The sequence below is a fragment of the Rhincodon typus genome, chromosome 6, assembly GCF_021869965.1.
Source record: "Rhincodon typus isolate 14 chromosome 6, sRhiTyp1.1, whole genome shotgun sequence".
In the NCBI taxonomy this organism is placed as follows: Eukaryota; Metazoa; Chordata; class Chondrichthyes; order Orectolobiformes; family Rhincodontidae; genus Rhincodon; species Rhincodon typus.
In genome coordinates this window covers 16,541,117-16,557,481 of record NC_063337.1, presented here as the reverse complement: position 1 = coordinate 16,557,481, position 16,365 = coordinate 16,541,117, and the positions used below count along the sequence as shown (strand labels likewise).

Sequence of the window (16,365 nt, the reverse complement as noted above, 5' to 3'; positions counted from 1 at the left end):
GTAGAGGGGAGGAAGAAATGGATTTCTCTCTGTAGGGATTCACTTAAAAAAATACCTTTCTGACCAATGGTTGGTATTCTTGAAGGTAACTACGAAAAGGCATAGAATGTTCTAGAGTCTGTTGATCTGATGATCATTCATGATTACTTCTACAAATCTTGTCAGACAAAGCTTGCTCAGGAACCAGAATATTGAGAGGTTGTTCCAGTCACTTATCCAGAACAATCATGTTTCACAGCCAAGGTGTTTCAGTAACAAGAGACACTAGCAGAACAGCTTGCCCTATAGCTGGCTTTCCTCAACGAATTCCAAACAGAAAGCCATATATTATTCCAACAGCTTCAATAGGGGATCTCCAATAAACACACAGTTTGTATGTCATATGCTTCCAATAAGCTTCATTAGAACATTGTCAATTTCCAAAGGCCTTTCAATGACTGTTTTATAAAAACCTAATTCAGATTGCTGTGTAAAATTTAAAATAGACCCATTTTTCCACAATTCTTCAATACTCAAGTCCTTGAAGAAATATTAAATATTGAAGCAGCTTCCTAACACCTTGTGGAACTGCAGTATGTATCCTCTGTAATATGAGAGAAGCAAGCTAGTGATAATCACAATTAAATGACTTCTCACACTTCTCAGATATTAAAAACACTGTCATTGTTTTCAGTGCAAAAGAAATGTCAGTATCACACAAAATGTATTATACATACAAATATATTTTAGGGCTGTTACTGCAGTGTTCTTACAATGGCAACAGAGAAGTGGGAGATTGCAGAAATCAGTGCTAAGTGCACAACACCTCACAGGGATGAAAATCCTTGTCCTTCAGGCTTTCAAAGGCATTCTCCAGTTCACAGGTATCAGTATTCACAGGAATATCACCACCTGCAAGCTCCCCTCCAAGGTCTTTTCACCAGAGTAAGGGGGTCCAAAACAAGAGGGCACAGGTTTAAGGTGAGAACAAAAAGATTTAAAAGGGACCTGAGGAGCATTTGGAACTGTGTCCCCGTTCCTTCACTATCATTTGGTCAAAAATCCTGGAACTCCCTCCCTAAGAAACTGTGAGTATCCCTGCATCCTATGAACTGCAGCAGTTCATGGAGACAGGTCACCACTGCCCTCTACAAGGCAACTTGGGATGGGCTATCAATGCTGGCCTAGCCAGTGACATCCACATCCCATGAACACATAATGAAGAAAAAGTATCACTTTGCTGCCTCAGTGTCCATGTGTACAGAGGGAATGTTGAATGAAATCAATTTCTTCAAGAGATGTGGGTGTCGCTGGCTGGGCCAGCATTTATTGTCTATCCCTAGTTGCTAGGAGTGCAGTTACGAGGCAACCCGATTGCTGTGGTTTTGGAGTCACACATAGACCACATCAGGTAAGGATGGCAGGTTTCCTTCCCTAAAAGACATTCATGGGCGAGATGGGATTTCATGGTAATAGGCAGTGGGTTACATGGTAGCATTAGGCTAGATTTTAATTCCAAATTGTCACTGAATTCAAATTTTATCACCTGCCATGGCAGGATTTGAACTCTTTTCACCAGAACATGAGCTTGAGGTTCTGGATTACAATTCCAGTGACATTACCACTACACATTGCCTCCCTAGTGATGCTGGAGCAAAATTAGGCAAGGATTGCAAGAAGCAGTGTACAGCATTTATGGCTCTATAACAGACATTAAGAAAAAGCTAATTAATCAACCTGTTCGGCCATGTTATGAGATATCTCAATGACAGGGTGGGACTTCAATGCAGACCTTCTGGCCCAGAGGTAGGAACACTCCCACGACATCACAATAGCTCCTTGACAGATTTGTATGTTCAACAAAAATGTATTCGTTTTCACTATGTTTATTCATATAATGACTAGCTATATGAATGAATGTATCTTAACAGCATCACCTGCAATGTCTACAACTGGGTCAATTTCCTAATTAGTTTACCAAATTGAGGAAGCTTGAATTGTAACGTGATGTCCTTACCTCAAGTCCGATCTACCCCAGAGGTGTGTCATGTCAAACATGTTGAATGGTAATGTGAGTTTGGGCTGTGCAGATACATTTCAAAACCTTGGATCTGTGCAAAAGAAATGAAGTCTGAATAGCTAATTGAAGTGGCATAATATTTATTTTCTCATTTTTGAGATGTGAAAATTGCTGGCGAGACTCGGATACATTGCTCATCTCTAGTTGTTCTTGAGAATGTGGTACTGAGCTGCCTTCTTGAACTGGTGCACTCAGTCTGGTGTAGATATAACCATGGAGCTGTTGGCAACAGAGTTCCTAGATTTTGGCTCACCAACAATGAAGGAATGGTGATAGAGTTCCAAGTCAGTTTGATGAGTGACTTGGAGACCAATTAGCAACAGTTGCTGTTCCTACGTTTCTGGACACAGATTTGGAAGGTGCTGTCAGAGGGAGCTTGGTGACTTACTGCAGTGCATCTTGTTAATGATACACACTGCTGCCACTGTGTGCTAGTTGTAGAGGGAGCGAATGTTGAAGATGGTGAATAAGGTGTCATTCAAGCTGCTATGTCTTCGATAGCCTCAAACTTTGTGCATGTTGTTTGGAGATGTAGGCATTTAGGTAAATGGAGAGTATTCCACCACACACTCTTGGCTTGTGTCTCGTATGTGGACAGGCTCTGGGGAGTCCAGAAACAGATTACTCACCAGAGAATTCACAGCATCTGACATCATCTTGTCACCACAATATTTATGTTATAGGTTCAGTAAATTTTCTGGTCAACAGTAACCCACAGGGTGTTAATGTTGAAGTGATTCAGCAATGCTGAAGCTGCTCAATGTCAAGCGGATATAGAATCATTGAATCATAGAGTACAGAAGGCCCTTCAGTGGATGAAGTCTGTAACAACAAAAAAACACTAATCTAAATCTACACTCGTCCCAGCTTCCGGCATTTTGCCCATAGCCTTGAATGTTATGAGTGCTCATCCAAGTACATTTAAAGAATGTCAGATTTCCAGCCTCTACTACCCTCCCAGGCACTGCATTTCGGATTTCCACCATACTCTGGATGAAACTGTTTTTCCTCAGATCCTCTCTAAACTTCTTTGTCCCTCACCTTAAAATTACACCTCCACATTGTTGAACCTTCAACTAAGGGGCATAGCTGCTTTCTATCCGTGCTGTCTATGCCTCTCATAATCTTTTACACCACAATGGGGTTTGCTCTCAGCCTCTCTGCTCTAAAGCAAACATGGTTTATTTAGGTTCACTCTCATTGGAGATGCTCGTTGTTTACTGATCGTCATCATTTTTAACCACTGGAGATTGTAAACAGATAAATATGGAGCCTTTCGAAATGGGGATGGTGACAGGGGGTGGGGGTGGAAGGTGCAGAGTTGCAAGTTGTAGAATTGGATCAAGCACTTGTATCAGATTCCTGCCATCAGGATAACTATCCCCAGTTAAGTCTGGGGCACAAACAGCTTTCAAAAATTCCCAAATCAACCTGTTCAGAGGTGTCATTATTCACTTCTAGGGCAGGTAAGACTTGAACCTGGGCCTCTTGGTTCAGAGATAGGGATGCTACAATTGCACCAGAACAGATTTTCCCCAATGAGCTTCATACTGGAATCTTGTCCAGAGGAGCAGGATGTCAATTTGGCTCATTCAAAGAACAGAGCAAAGAACAGTACAGCACAGCAACAGGCCCTTCAGCCCTCCAAGCCTGCACCGACACATTTTGGCCTTTCATACTAAAACTACATGAACTACTTGAAATTAATTATCCCTGATCCCACCAGAATTTATTGGTGGCTCAAGGATGTAATGAAACTAATTGAGCGCTCTCAAACTTCTTGAAGGCTGCAAAGCCAACACCGAGAGGCTTGTCTGGGGCCTCATAAGGGGATCCATCATTGTTGGGTACTCATTGCCCAATTTTTGGACCAGGTTTTGGGAAGTGAGCTGCTGAAGGTCACCTTCTGTCTTCAGGTTTGACCTTCTCACCAACCCCCCTCATCCCAGAGCAAACCTTTCCCCATGACTCCCTTCCCACCTCTCACCACTGTACAGGGATCCACTGGAGATGGATTGCGTTGGGCTGTGAAGTATTGCCAGTTGCAGCCACCTCGCACGATGGTGAGTTGGTGGGATTGAGAACCCATGTCGCTAATGTAACAACGCAGATCCTGTTACTGAATCTTCTTGTTTCAAATAGCAGGACACTTCAAGGAAAATCACAGCCCAAACAAACTCAATCAGGCTGCGGGAGTGACGGGTTGACTGACATTTCAAATCTCTCATATTCCCAATAGATGCTTATCCAACCTCGGAGGTCATTTACACATGGACGAACGAAACTCACAAATCGGTGGTTGTGGCAGAAGATGGATCGCGTCTAAATCAGTATGATTTATTAGGTCAAACTGTGGGCAGTGAACTTATCCCTTCAAACACAGGTCTGTTTACATTTTCATCTGCTTTTGCTCAAAGGTATGAGATAACTGCTACACTTTAATTCAAGATTTTTTAAAAATTTCAGTGGGTCATTTACTTATTACTCTGTTATAAGTGCCTATAAATTTCAGGTTATAATAGCGAGGAGACTACTCTTTGGAGAAAGGACCACACAGGTAAAAGTAAAAACAGGAAGTGTTAGAGGAACTCAACAGCTCTGGCAGCATCTGTAAAGAGAGAAACAGAATTAAGATTTTGAATCCATGATATGGAGGTGCCGGCGTTGGACTGGGGTGGACAAAGTCAGAAGTCACACGACACTAGGTTATAGTCCAACAGGCTTATTTGAAATCACAAGCTTTCGGAGCATAGCCCCTTCGTCACCTGAAGCTCCGAAAGCTTGTGATTTCAAATAAACCTATTGGACTATAACCTGGTGCTGTGTGACTTCTGGTTTTGAATCTAATACGCCTTTTTCTGGGCATGTATCTTCCGATGTGGCTGCTTTACTAAACAATGTTGTAAGCAAATAGTTTAAAATCTGCTGCAAAACCTGCTGAGTTTCTCCAGCACCTTTTTTTATGTCTGAGATTTTCCAGCATTCACCGTATTTTTGCTTTCACATAATTAAGGTTACTGATCCTATCAACGGTGCTCATTTATTCAGATCTCCAACAATTGCTGGCTTGCTCTTCCTTTGTAAAAGGTACGGCTCCCTTCCTTATGAAACCATTTCATTTTATAAGCTGTATACCGAGCTGAAGCATACTAGCTGGTTTTCAGTCAGTCATAAATTGCAATTCCCTGAGGACACAGTTGATGGTGAATGAAAGCTGGATACAGATACCCTGACTGATCCAGAAACAGTGTCTCCATGAATTGGTGCTTGAGGATGAAGGAGGTTTCTGATCATGGGGGAAGTCTCCCATTGGTCCACATGATATAGATCACGCAGCTAAACATTGGCTTCGCACGACGTCATACCCAGTCAAACAGTCCGCTCTGATTGGCTGCTGGCTGTGAAATTTCACACTCATGTGGCCGGCAACTGTTACGTAAAGTGATACGGAGGCACGGGTTCCCCCCCCCCCCCAAGAACAGACTGGCGCTACTCCAACGCAGCAGGTTCACTAAACTATGCCGAAGGCAGTTGTTTTACCCGCGTTGATGATCTGAAATCTGCTGCTAGGGCCGGTCACAGAACTCCACCAAGCATTTGGGATTAAGGTTTAACGATTAGGATTTTACTGAAATTACTTTGCTGCACAACGCATTGGTTCCTCTTCGAGCTGTGGAGAATTTCCTACGGTCCGGACGTACTGTAGTTGCACAAAACAGCGATAGTGCTCAGAGACTGGTATTTCTAAGGGTGAAAGGCCAACTTGCAAACTAATACGTCAGATACTTTTTTTTTCACTGAATGAACCAGTTTTTGCACACGCGTGCGTGGACATATACGGAAAACACTGCTGGAAAGGTGGCCCTTCCACATTGTGGCGCTCCCATGGTGTCTCAATGGGCCGTGGATCGCAAATACAAGTTGTAAACTTGTGTCTTTTTATTTGATAGTCTCATGAAAGAATATTCCACAGGGTAAAAAGAAAGCTAATTGCAGTGATTCTGAGAATTTAGGGTGGATGCGTCTGATTCCTTGGCAGTTGAAGAAAGAAACATGGGTTTGAAGAAAGTTAATAGAGGAGCCCGCACTGAATCATCCAGCCACCCTCATCACGAGGGAGCTTCTAGGTATGAGAGTTTGCCTGTAGGAAGCGCTGTAACCTTCATTTGCTGAAAAGTGCGTTGTGCTCCAATCTGCCTTTCGGATTATACCGAGATGCTTTTTTTTTCCGTATTGCGTAAAGACGCGTAGTATTAGAGGATTGTTTTTTTTTTTCCCTTTTTAAAAAGGGGCCTAAGTCACTTCAGAATTTCGGTGATAGGCAGAAACGCACACAAAGACCCTCACAGAACTCCAGAAATTATTTGAAGAGTACACAAAAGAGGCAAATCGGACAAGAGCATTTGAAAATAAAATCACAAACGCTGAAAATATTAACCAAAGCAGAACTTACATCCCGTGGCGTTTTCTGCTTCCTTTCTTCAAAGAGTATATATACACACAGTCTGATTCTAAAATGTCCGTCACTAAGTGAGTAGATTATTTGGAGAGCTGGCACAGACGCGAGGGGCCGAATGGACTGCCTCTGCGTTTTCATGGTGCTGTGTTTATGGCACCAAGTTAAGATCATTGAGAATTGTTCTTCCCCTCGTCCCCCCGCCAAACTGGTTTAGGGTGACCGACAGAGTCACTTCCTGTTTCTATATTATAGCACTCCTGAAATGTTCTGAGGAAAAGGTTGAGTGAGACCTTTGGTTTATCACTGAGGGCATTGACAGCACAAGGCAGGCTACAGTATCCGCTCGTCTACAATGTATTGTTCCATGGCAACCCACAATGAATGAATGAATGCCCCCACCTCCCATTATTCCGAGCAACATCCCAGGCGAGTGCCCACAATACAGTAGCACAGTACAGTACAGACCTGCGAGTTCAGATAGATGTTCACACACTTCAAACTGGGACTCACCAATTGACGATCATGGCCGCGTTATTTTCTGCAGCGAATGGTATTTCCCCATTGACTTTCAGCAACAGGATGCTGACCAGGAGACCCAGTGCTTTTGACATGCTCGGCGATTTGTACCCCTCTCTCTGGCAATAACAAGTTCAAAAAGGATAGCAGGCACCCGGCTGGCGGCCACATGGCCCAAGGAGACGAGATATTTGACACATTTTCACTTCACACCGTGTGGCCCTTCCACATTGTGGCGCTCCCGTGATGTCTCAATGGGCCGTGGATCGCAAACACAAGTTGTGAACTTGTGTCTTATTTTTTTATTTGATAAGAATAATCCACAGGGTCAAAAAAAAGCTTCGACTGACACGACAGGCGCTGCATACGGTCCACAGGAATCAGGGCAGAGTGGATGTGACACACTGCTGGATGCAGATTGCAATAAGGGATTAGTAGGCGAATAAAAATCGGCTTTCCAACAGAGAGCAGCAGCCGTGAGCTCTTTCACGGACATAGATAAGTTATGTCCATGGACATCACACAACTGAAGCAATGACTCAACATGTTATGAATAACTCTTTTTGTCTGTTTCTGTCTTAAGTACTGAATTTTATTTGACTTTTTTCTGAACTTGCAGAAAGAGTTAAACAGCAGTGCAAAACTATATTAAAAAGAACGCTCGTTAAAATCAGTTCTGGTGCACAGCTTATCTTAGGTGGAATTGTGGCGTAGTGACAAGCGGCACATTTGACAGCTGGTTTGTCGCCTGTTGCAGGATAATTTATTCTACACTCTGGTTGCAATTTGAGAAGTTGGGACTCTGTCCAATGAACCAACCTAGGAGTCAAGAGTGAACTTGATTCTGGAGCGAATGGAGGTGGCAGAAGCCAGATAAGGATGAAGTTTTTTTTTGCGCCTTGTTAATATCCAAACTTTAACCGGCTCCAAAGTAATATAGTTCCATCGTATCTCGGTGCTTCCAGATTAACTTTCTCAGCCCCATTTAAAATATGTCTTATTAATTTGTCCCTGTGTCTCAGTTGCTGTTCCCCTTAATTGGTATTCTTGTGAATTGTCGGGATGATTGCTAGAACCCTCCACAGAATATGTTTTTTCAGTACCCTAGATTCTATATTACCAAACACCTATTTTTATACCTGTGAAAAGGCATGATAAAAGACCAAATTGTATAGTTCAACATAATTAATTCTTAAATTGTTGTTTAATTGTTGTATGGTATCCTGGTTGATAGGTGAACTCAAGTAGTACAAGAGCTTTATTGCCTCATTGCTAGGCTATGCTGGTTTGATGGGCAAGTCAATATCTATGAAGTCCCCTAAGTATTCTCTCCAATAAGATGGCTTGGAGCAGGGCTTGAACCCCACAAGGCCAGGACAAGCTGGATATTCGAGATAACAAGGTGTAGAGCTGGATGAACACAGCAAGCCAAGCAGCATCAGAGGAGCAGGAAAGCTGATGTTTCGGGCCTAGGCCCTTCTTCAGTAATTTCTGAAGAAGGGTCCAGAACTGAAACGTCAGCTTTCCTGCTCCTCTGATGCTGCTTGGCCTGATGTGTTCATCCAGCTCTACACCTTGTTATGTCAGATTCTCCAGCATCTGCAGTTCCTACTATCTCTCAAGCTGGATATTCAGTCAGTTGGAAAAACATGATCTGAAGACCCTATTTATTTAATGAACCAGTCTGCTGCAGAGGTGAAACCAGGGTGGTGCCAGAGGTAGTGCCAGGGTGAGCTGGATAACCATTATTTGAAGACCCCAAATTTGGGACAGCCAGCCCAGTGCATAGGGGTTAAGACCGCACACGGTAAGGTTAAGCTTGGTTTATGTAGATGCCGGACAAGAAACTAGGTTAAGAAATTTGCACAGCAAAGTGAAATGAAGTCTGAAGTGATCTCAAATCTATCAGAACAAAATTGGGGTGATTAGATAAAGAAATCAGGCTTGGAACACTCCCAATTCAAAGTATATGGCTGCTAATATTATTTCACTGATGAAAATTAATGTCTTCCTTTTGTTGAAATTGACAGTGGATACATTGTCTGTATACCTGAGTATTGCTGAAAAAAAAAAGACAGGCTCTTGCATTAAGACAGATGCAAGAGTACCAAATTGAAAAGGGAACATTAATTAATTAAATAACATTGATTGTTTACTATCTGTATCACTAAGTGACACATGCACACTGTTCACTACATAGCACATGCATGATTATTAGATTGCATCTCAATGTAACTATTTCAACACTGTTTATTTTTCACGTTTAAACCGACGTTCTCACTGCTTCAAAGTCATTGCCTCAATTCTGCCCTCAATTAAAATATGCTCTTGTGTAGTGATAATTCTTAGAAAGCAATCAGGAATGGGAATATTTGATCACTCTTTAGCTCCTGAGGTCAGTTGTTGTTCTGCCTTATCAATAACTGAAACTAACACAGTCCTGGGATTAATCCGAGTACTTCCATGGTCTATATGTGTGTATCTTTTTCCTCTTCTCATTTATAAAAAAAATGCTTTGTTTCCCAACCAGTTATGGTTTTGAGATATTTTCTAACCAACCTGTTCAGATAGATGTTATTGCATACCTCTGGAGCAGGTGAGACTTCAGCCCAGGCCTGCTAGCTCAGCAATATGGACACTACCACAATAGCCTTCACCAACTATGTTTTTTGAGTATCAGTTTAATAATTTACCAGGTCTACTGTATCAGTACATTTATTGTTAACACATTTCTTATCGTGTGGATAAAACAACATAGGCCATTAATTTAAAATCACACTGATTGATAATACAATGCAACTGTTTCAAGTTAAAATATTCAATTTGTTATCCCATTAATGGTTGCGCAATCTGTTTAGTCAGTCAATGCATGGTAATTGCATGTAGTTACCACTCAATTATTAAAATACAAATGTTTCATTTTCAGTTTCCTCCAGATGCTGAGCTAAGGTGGATGGTGTTCAGGTTATGATGCAAGATAACTGGGCACAAATCAATGCTGCCAAATTTCACACTTGGTAACCTTAGCCCTTTGACAACAAAGAATTGTTTTCAGACCTGGCTAAAGCACCCTTCCTAACTCTGTTTAGTGCAAGGTCATATTTAGGCAATAAAATTGATTAACAGTTAAAAGGAAATTTATGAATTGTTATATTCTTTGTAGAGACATTTTTTTTTAAAAAAGAGACCATTCTTCCAGTCAACAACTGAAGGGATAATGTATCAAGTTTCATACTTTAAGATTTTTATAGTAAGATAAGATGAAAAGCATATCAATTCAACACTATTTTTGTCGGAAACTTATACTTTGTATCACAGAACAACACTTTCCCTTTCAGCACAACTGAAATGCAATACACATATGCATCACAGGTGTACTTTACATAGTGCTTTAAGTGGATATTCAATTTTCCTGGAATTGGTTCAATATGATTCTTAGCTCTCAAGGACTTACATCTGCTCTTTGTTTTTCTCAGCCTGGGAACTTTTAATCTTAGAAATGTATTTTACAATGAGGATTTTCTCCCAGCGTTTCTTCCCCTAGTATACCTGGCAGCTCTTTCAGCCTCATTTTAACTCTTCATGATTTGTTTTTCTCCAGTCTGAGCATTAGCTCCCATTTGCGTTCACCCAAAGTGAACCCCAGTTGCTTATATTTGTTTCCCCTATCCTGAATTCTTACTGACCGCCTGTGCCTGTGAGTTTTCAGGGAAGTCTTAGAAATCTTTCTCATAAAAGAAATCCATGTCCATGCCAATACGACTCACAGACTTTTTATGCTAGACAGAAATGCTGATTAGCTATTCTTGAAACCTCAAATCTCTTGGACCTTGGAGATAATTTAAAACATATCTGTTTACAACCTGACCCACTCTTCTGTGATTTTGAAGAATCAGAGGCTTTGGTTATTGTGTCTAAACACCTTGCACATCCTTCCCAATAAAACAAATTTGGTCCCCTTTAACATTTAACAATGAAAACAACAAGATGTATTGTCAGGCAAACTTCAGAATAAGTTAGATGATCCTCAATACTGAAACTAAAATTAAAAGTAAGTTTTCAAATTATAACAATCGTACTTTATCAAAGTTAAGAAAATGCCAAGAAAGAGAAACATTCTTCAGCAGTTCTTTTGCCCAAAGGGATGTCAAAACCATACTGCCATGTCTTCCATCATGGGTAGGAAAATATAGCGGTCCCAAATTTACCCTGGTGCTGTTGGCACTAATCTGATCCACTCCAGCTATTCAGTCAGCTGAACCCCCGAACAATCAGAAACAAAATCAGAAATTGCTGGGAAAACTCAGCAGGTCTGGCAGCATTTGTGGAGAGAAAGCAGAGTCAACATTTCAGGTCTAGTGAACCTTCTTCAGAACTGGAAGGATCCACAAAGAATCAGAGTTTCTGTGGCAACGTTTATGTTGCAGTCTGGAGGTATGAAGGGTGATGGTTGACAGTCTAAGTTTCTTTACACGACATTACCTGACCTGGAATCACTCCTGCTCTTTTTGTTTGCCATTGACATTTGTTGAAAGGATATATAGGTTGGTCACACACGAAAGTGAAGAGGGACATAAACTCAGCTTCTGGCTCAAGGGCAGAGATGCTACTCACTACAGTGTGTGACTTCCCATTTTGAACTGTTTACATTAAAACTGATACAGTCTGATTCATTTCAAAATGCAAATTGAATTAAACGATTTATTGTCACTTTCATTTTACAGTGAGTAATACAGGAAAATCCAGTGAAAATCTTCAACTGTCGCCACAATCTGGCACCATTTTGAATAGTTTAAGAATAAAAAGATATAACTTTATAAATATGATAGATGTAAATACTTATAAAAAAAATATAAATGTGATATGGTACTGTATAGCAATCAGTGTAAAACTAACTTGTAATTAAAGTCTATGGAATATTGCAAAGCCAGGGCTCAGGTACTATTTGCTACAGAGACAAAAATGGCCTTTCAAACATATGAGCAACGAGTAAAGTCTGTGCATTCTACTAAGTGTTCATTTTTTTCTGAAATGCTGCTTATTGTGTCAAAATGTTAACTTGTGCTAATGTATAGATTGTTATAAATTACATAATGTCTAATGCTCATTAGTCACCACATTGGCATTCTGTCATCTCCTTAAGTGAGAAATGTAATTTTATGTATGTCCTTTTTTAAGTGAGTTTTTTCTCAAATTATTTAAAGTGTAATATTAAGCCATATTTGCACATGTACACAAGTGATTCATTCCTTTCCCAAATCATATCTACTTGTTCAAATGAAAGAGCCTACATCTTGCCAAGGAGAATGATGAAAGACGTAAAACAAAACAAAGAACTGCAATCTGAAACATGAAAAAAAAAACAGAAATTGTTGGAGAAACTCAGTAGATCAGGCAGCATCTGTAAGAAGAACAAAACAGAGAAATGGTTTGAGTGACCTTTCTTCAGAACTAGTAGCAGCTTGGAGAAGGTGGTACATATGCTGATGATGGATGGGTAGGAGGAAAAGGAGTGAGTGGATAGGTGGAGATGAATCCCAGAGAGAGAGAAAGAGAGAGAAGAAAAAGGTGAAGAAGTGTCTGGGCCCGAAACGTCAGCTTTCCTGCTCCTCTGATGCTGCTTGGCCTGCTGTGTTCATCCAGCTCTACACCTTGTTATCCTAGGCACACAAAGGGATTGTTGAGAATAAACCAGGGAAGAAGAGAGGCGAGATCGGTGACAATGGGGGCTACGAGTAATTGAAAGTGGATTGGGGTTGTGCCGAAAGAAACCCATTTTATACTAGGAACTGGACTTACTGGGGTAGGTAATACTCATGGAAGGAGGTGTTCATGCTCTGAAATTGTTAAACTTGGTCCTGAGTCCTGATGGCCAAAAGGCACCCAAGTGGAAAATTAGGTGTGGTTCCTCCAGCTTGGCTGGAACACTACAGCACGACTAAGACAGAAATGTTGGCAATGGGAACACAGTGATGTGATGAAGTGGCAAGCAACTGGAAACGTGATGTCTTGCTGAGTACGGAGATGGACTGCTTCAGAGTCTGAGGAGTCTCAAATAGTTCTGAACATTGTGCGACATAGGTGAACAGTCCCAATTCTAACCTTATCATGGAGAGAAGATCATTATGAAGAAACTGAAGGTGGTTGGGCCGAGGACGCTACCCTGAGGAACTCTTGCAGAGATGTCCTGGGGCTGAGGTAACAACCTCCAACAACCACACCCATCTTCCTCTGTGCAAGGTATAACTCCAGTCAGTGGAAAGGTTTCCCTTTGATTTACAATGACTCCAGTCCTGCTCAGTTTCCTTGATTCTATACTTGCTCAAATGTTGCCTTGATGTTAGGGGCAGTCACTCTCACCTGACCTTATCATAGGGGCAATTGCCCAAAGGAAGTGATTATTATTTATTAAGGTTGAAAAAGATGAAGTGATGCACCATTTCCTGAAGTCAAGCATTTCTTCCTCAGCTATCCATACATTATGTGTTTTACAGGCTGGAAACAAAAAGTGCCCAGAGCGTTACAGGGCACCAAACATGCCTGGTATACAAACCAGCTTCTGCAGAATGTGCAGTGATGTTGCTGTAATATAAATTTAAACAGACACAGTTGACCAGGACGTTTGCTTACTTGGCAAGCATCTGACCACATTGCATCCACGCAACGCAGGGATATTTGCAGTTTGACATTCTTGGTCTGATGATCAACACAACATTTTTTTCACGGCTGCTTTGAGAACCTGGCAGTCCTCTACCACAATCACACCCAATCTCTGAACTATCAGCTCTGAGCCCCACCTCAGTTCTTGATGGCCAGCAAAGGTGTGTCATAATGTGGTCAAACGGGTCAACTATAAATCTGCAAATCCTTTTGATAACCTTTGTGTTAAGAATGGAAGAGCTTTCTGGTCGGATAGAAGCATGTAGCAATTGTAGTACAACAGCCTGTCCATGTTAGAAGACTCCATGTGCAGGTTCTGGCTATGAGAGATGACCACTTGTACACATTTTGAGCACCACTGTGGTCATTTACCCAACTCCCAGTGTTGACTCCATGGTAATTGTTTTGATATCTAATATCAAAGCTCCATGTACGTGCTACTCAAGACTGTTTCTACAGGAAGATATTCAGTTCTAAATTACTTACTAGCTTATGATCTGAGCAAGTTAAGCATCAATATTATTTATCCAGCTTGTTTATTGAATAATACTTGAACTAAACTTTGGTTCATCATCTCTTGATAGCCAAAATGCAAACCCTAATGCCTGAAACTTGTCAGAATTCTGAAGTAAAATTGAATGTATCAACAATGGGGTGGAATTATCCTGTGCCTCCAAGAACTGGACTGGTACCAATATGAACAAGTTGATAGCACCTCCTAGGGGGACTTTTCAACTGGTTACCATTTGCTTCTGCGCTGAATAATAGGGTTCCAGGAGCTAAAAGTTAAAGGAGAGTGCAAGAAGGCAGAAGTAGTACCATCTGTCTGACTATTGGCTGATACTTCCTTGAGACTATTTTGGTACAGAGTCTTAGAGTCATACAGCATGGAAACAGGCCCTTTGGTCCAACCAGTCCATGCCAACCAGAATCCCAAACTAAACAAATCCCATCTGCCTGCGCTTGGCCCATATTGCTCCAAACATTTCTTATACTTGGTATAGACTAGCTATTGTGCAAACATTCAATCCTCGTGAAGTAGGCGGCCAGTGAATGCCTCTTAGAATGGAAACATATAGAATAGGAGCAGCAGTAGGCCATTCAGCCCTTCAAGCCTAATCTGCCATTCAATATGATCATGGCTGATCATCTAACTCAATATCCTGTTCCCTTCTTCTCTCCATATCCTTTGATCCCTTAATCCCAAAGAACGACATCTAACCCCTTGAAAGCATTCAATGTTTTGGCTTCAGCTGAATAAGATTATGGAAGTGTGATTTTAGAATAAAGAAAACTGTCTTTTTCACTTATTTCCCCTGTCATACTTCATGAAACCCAATGCTAAGCAAAATCTAATTCAAATGCACCTTAATTCCGTCTAATCTCAAGTGTTTTGTACTTCAAATAAAAAGTGGACGTGCTTACGAACTGTGGCCATTTCTGCAGCCATTGATGTAGGAATATTTTCTGCACTGAGAAAATGAGCATTACTTTATGCAGTATTCCTTCATAGTTAATTCAATCACTTGGTTTCATAAGTCAAGCAATAATAAATACAATTCAGTAATCCGTGGCAGGACATGTACAGGTGATACAGATTAATCATGAATCAATTTGGATAGTCATCACTGGTCAATGAAAATCACTATGACGAGTCTTTGATGAGCAAATAAATTCAATGAACATATGATGTGAATGATGAAGCTTGCAGTCCTCATATCAAATGTACGTTAACAAATTATTTTGGAATAATCCCATTTTTAATGCCAATGCCTTTCTAATCCATGATTTCTCTCTTGTATTGTTCCCTTTATTTGTCACAGGCGAATATGTAATAATGACAGCACATTTCCATTTGAAGAGAAAAATCGGTTATTTTGTCATTCAAACCTATCTCCCCTGCATTATGACTGTTATCTTATCCCAGATGTCATTTTGGTTGAACAGAGAATCTGTCCCAGCCAGAACAGTGTTTGGTGAGTTTAAATACATTTTCCTTCAATTTGAGATTAAAGTATTAATGTAAAACGTGCTGCATTTCAAACAGCAGTAATTTGTAATCTGTTGAGCAAGAAGGTTGCTTTTCCCAACTGATAGCCTAGCAAAATAATTTCACTGCATTCTTCATTTCCTTTTGACAGATCATCCTATAGAGATTAGATAAGGTGGGGAGGGTAAGGAGTTGATGCTTACTTTAGTGACCAACGTTATTTCCTGAGTCTTATTTGATGAGATCATTCACTCCATCTAGTTCATTTTAGGATGACACTTCTTCGATCCGCTATTTGTAATGTAGCTACAAAAGTGTAAAAATGTGTTTCCAACATTTCTTTGAGCAATGGATTAAGGAAGTTCGCATCACCTCCCCTGATTGTTGCGATCCATGAAATTTCCTCACTCCCTCCAATCTTAGTTCATATTTCTGTTACTCTTCTCCCTAGAGAATGTTAAATTAGGCCATGGGAAATTGCAAGCTTGGGGCATTGCAGTGAAGATGGGAAGAGACATTTATATAAAGGGCTTTAAGGAGGATTATAGTGGCGAAATTTGAGGCAGGGGAAAGGGGAGACAAGCTAAAGATTGAAATCACAAAACGTCATAAATATTTCTGCAAAGAGACATATGTTGAAGCTTTTTGAGATAACAAGGTGTAGAGCTGGATGAACACAGC

The 16,365-nt window shown here is 40.8% G+C and overlaps 1 protein-coding gene across 1 annotated transcript in view; it reads left to right on the top strand.

Annotated features, from left to right (window-relative positions):
• The window catches only part of gabra5 (gamma-aminobutyric acid type A receptor subunit alpha5), a 106,364-nt gene that overhangs the window by 66,009 nt on the left and 23,990 nt on the right, over nt 1-16,365 (top strand). Inside the window, exons 6-7 of the mRNA XM_048597885.1 lie at nt 4,299-4,442; nt 15,518-15,670. Coding sequence (XP_048453842.1) covers nt 4,299-4,442; nt 15,518-15,670 — 297 coding nt within the window. The remainder of the gene's footprint in view (nt 1-4,298; nt 4,443-15,517; nt 15,671-16,365) is intronic.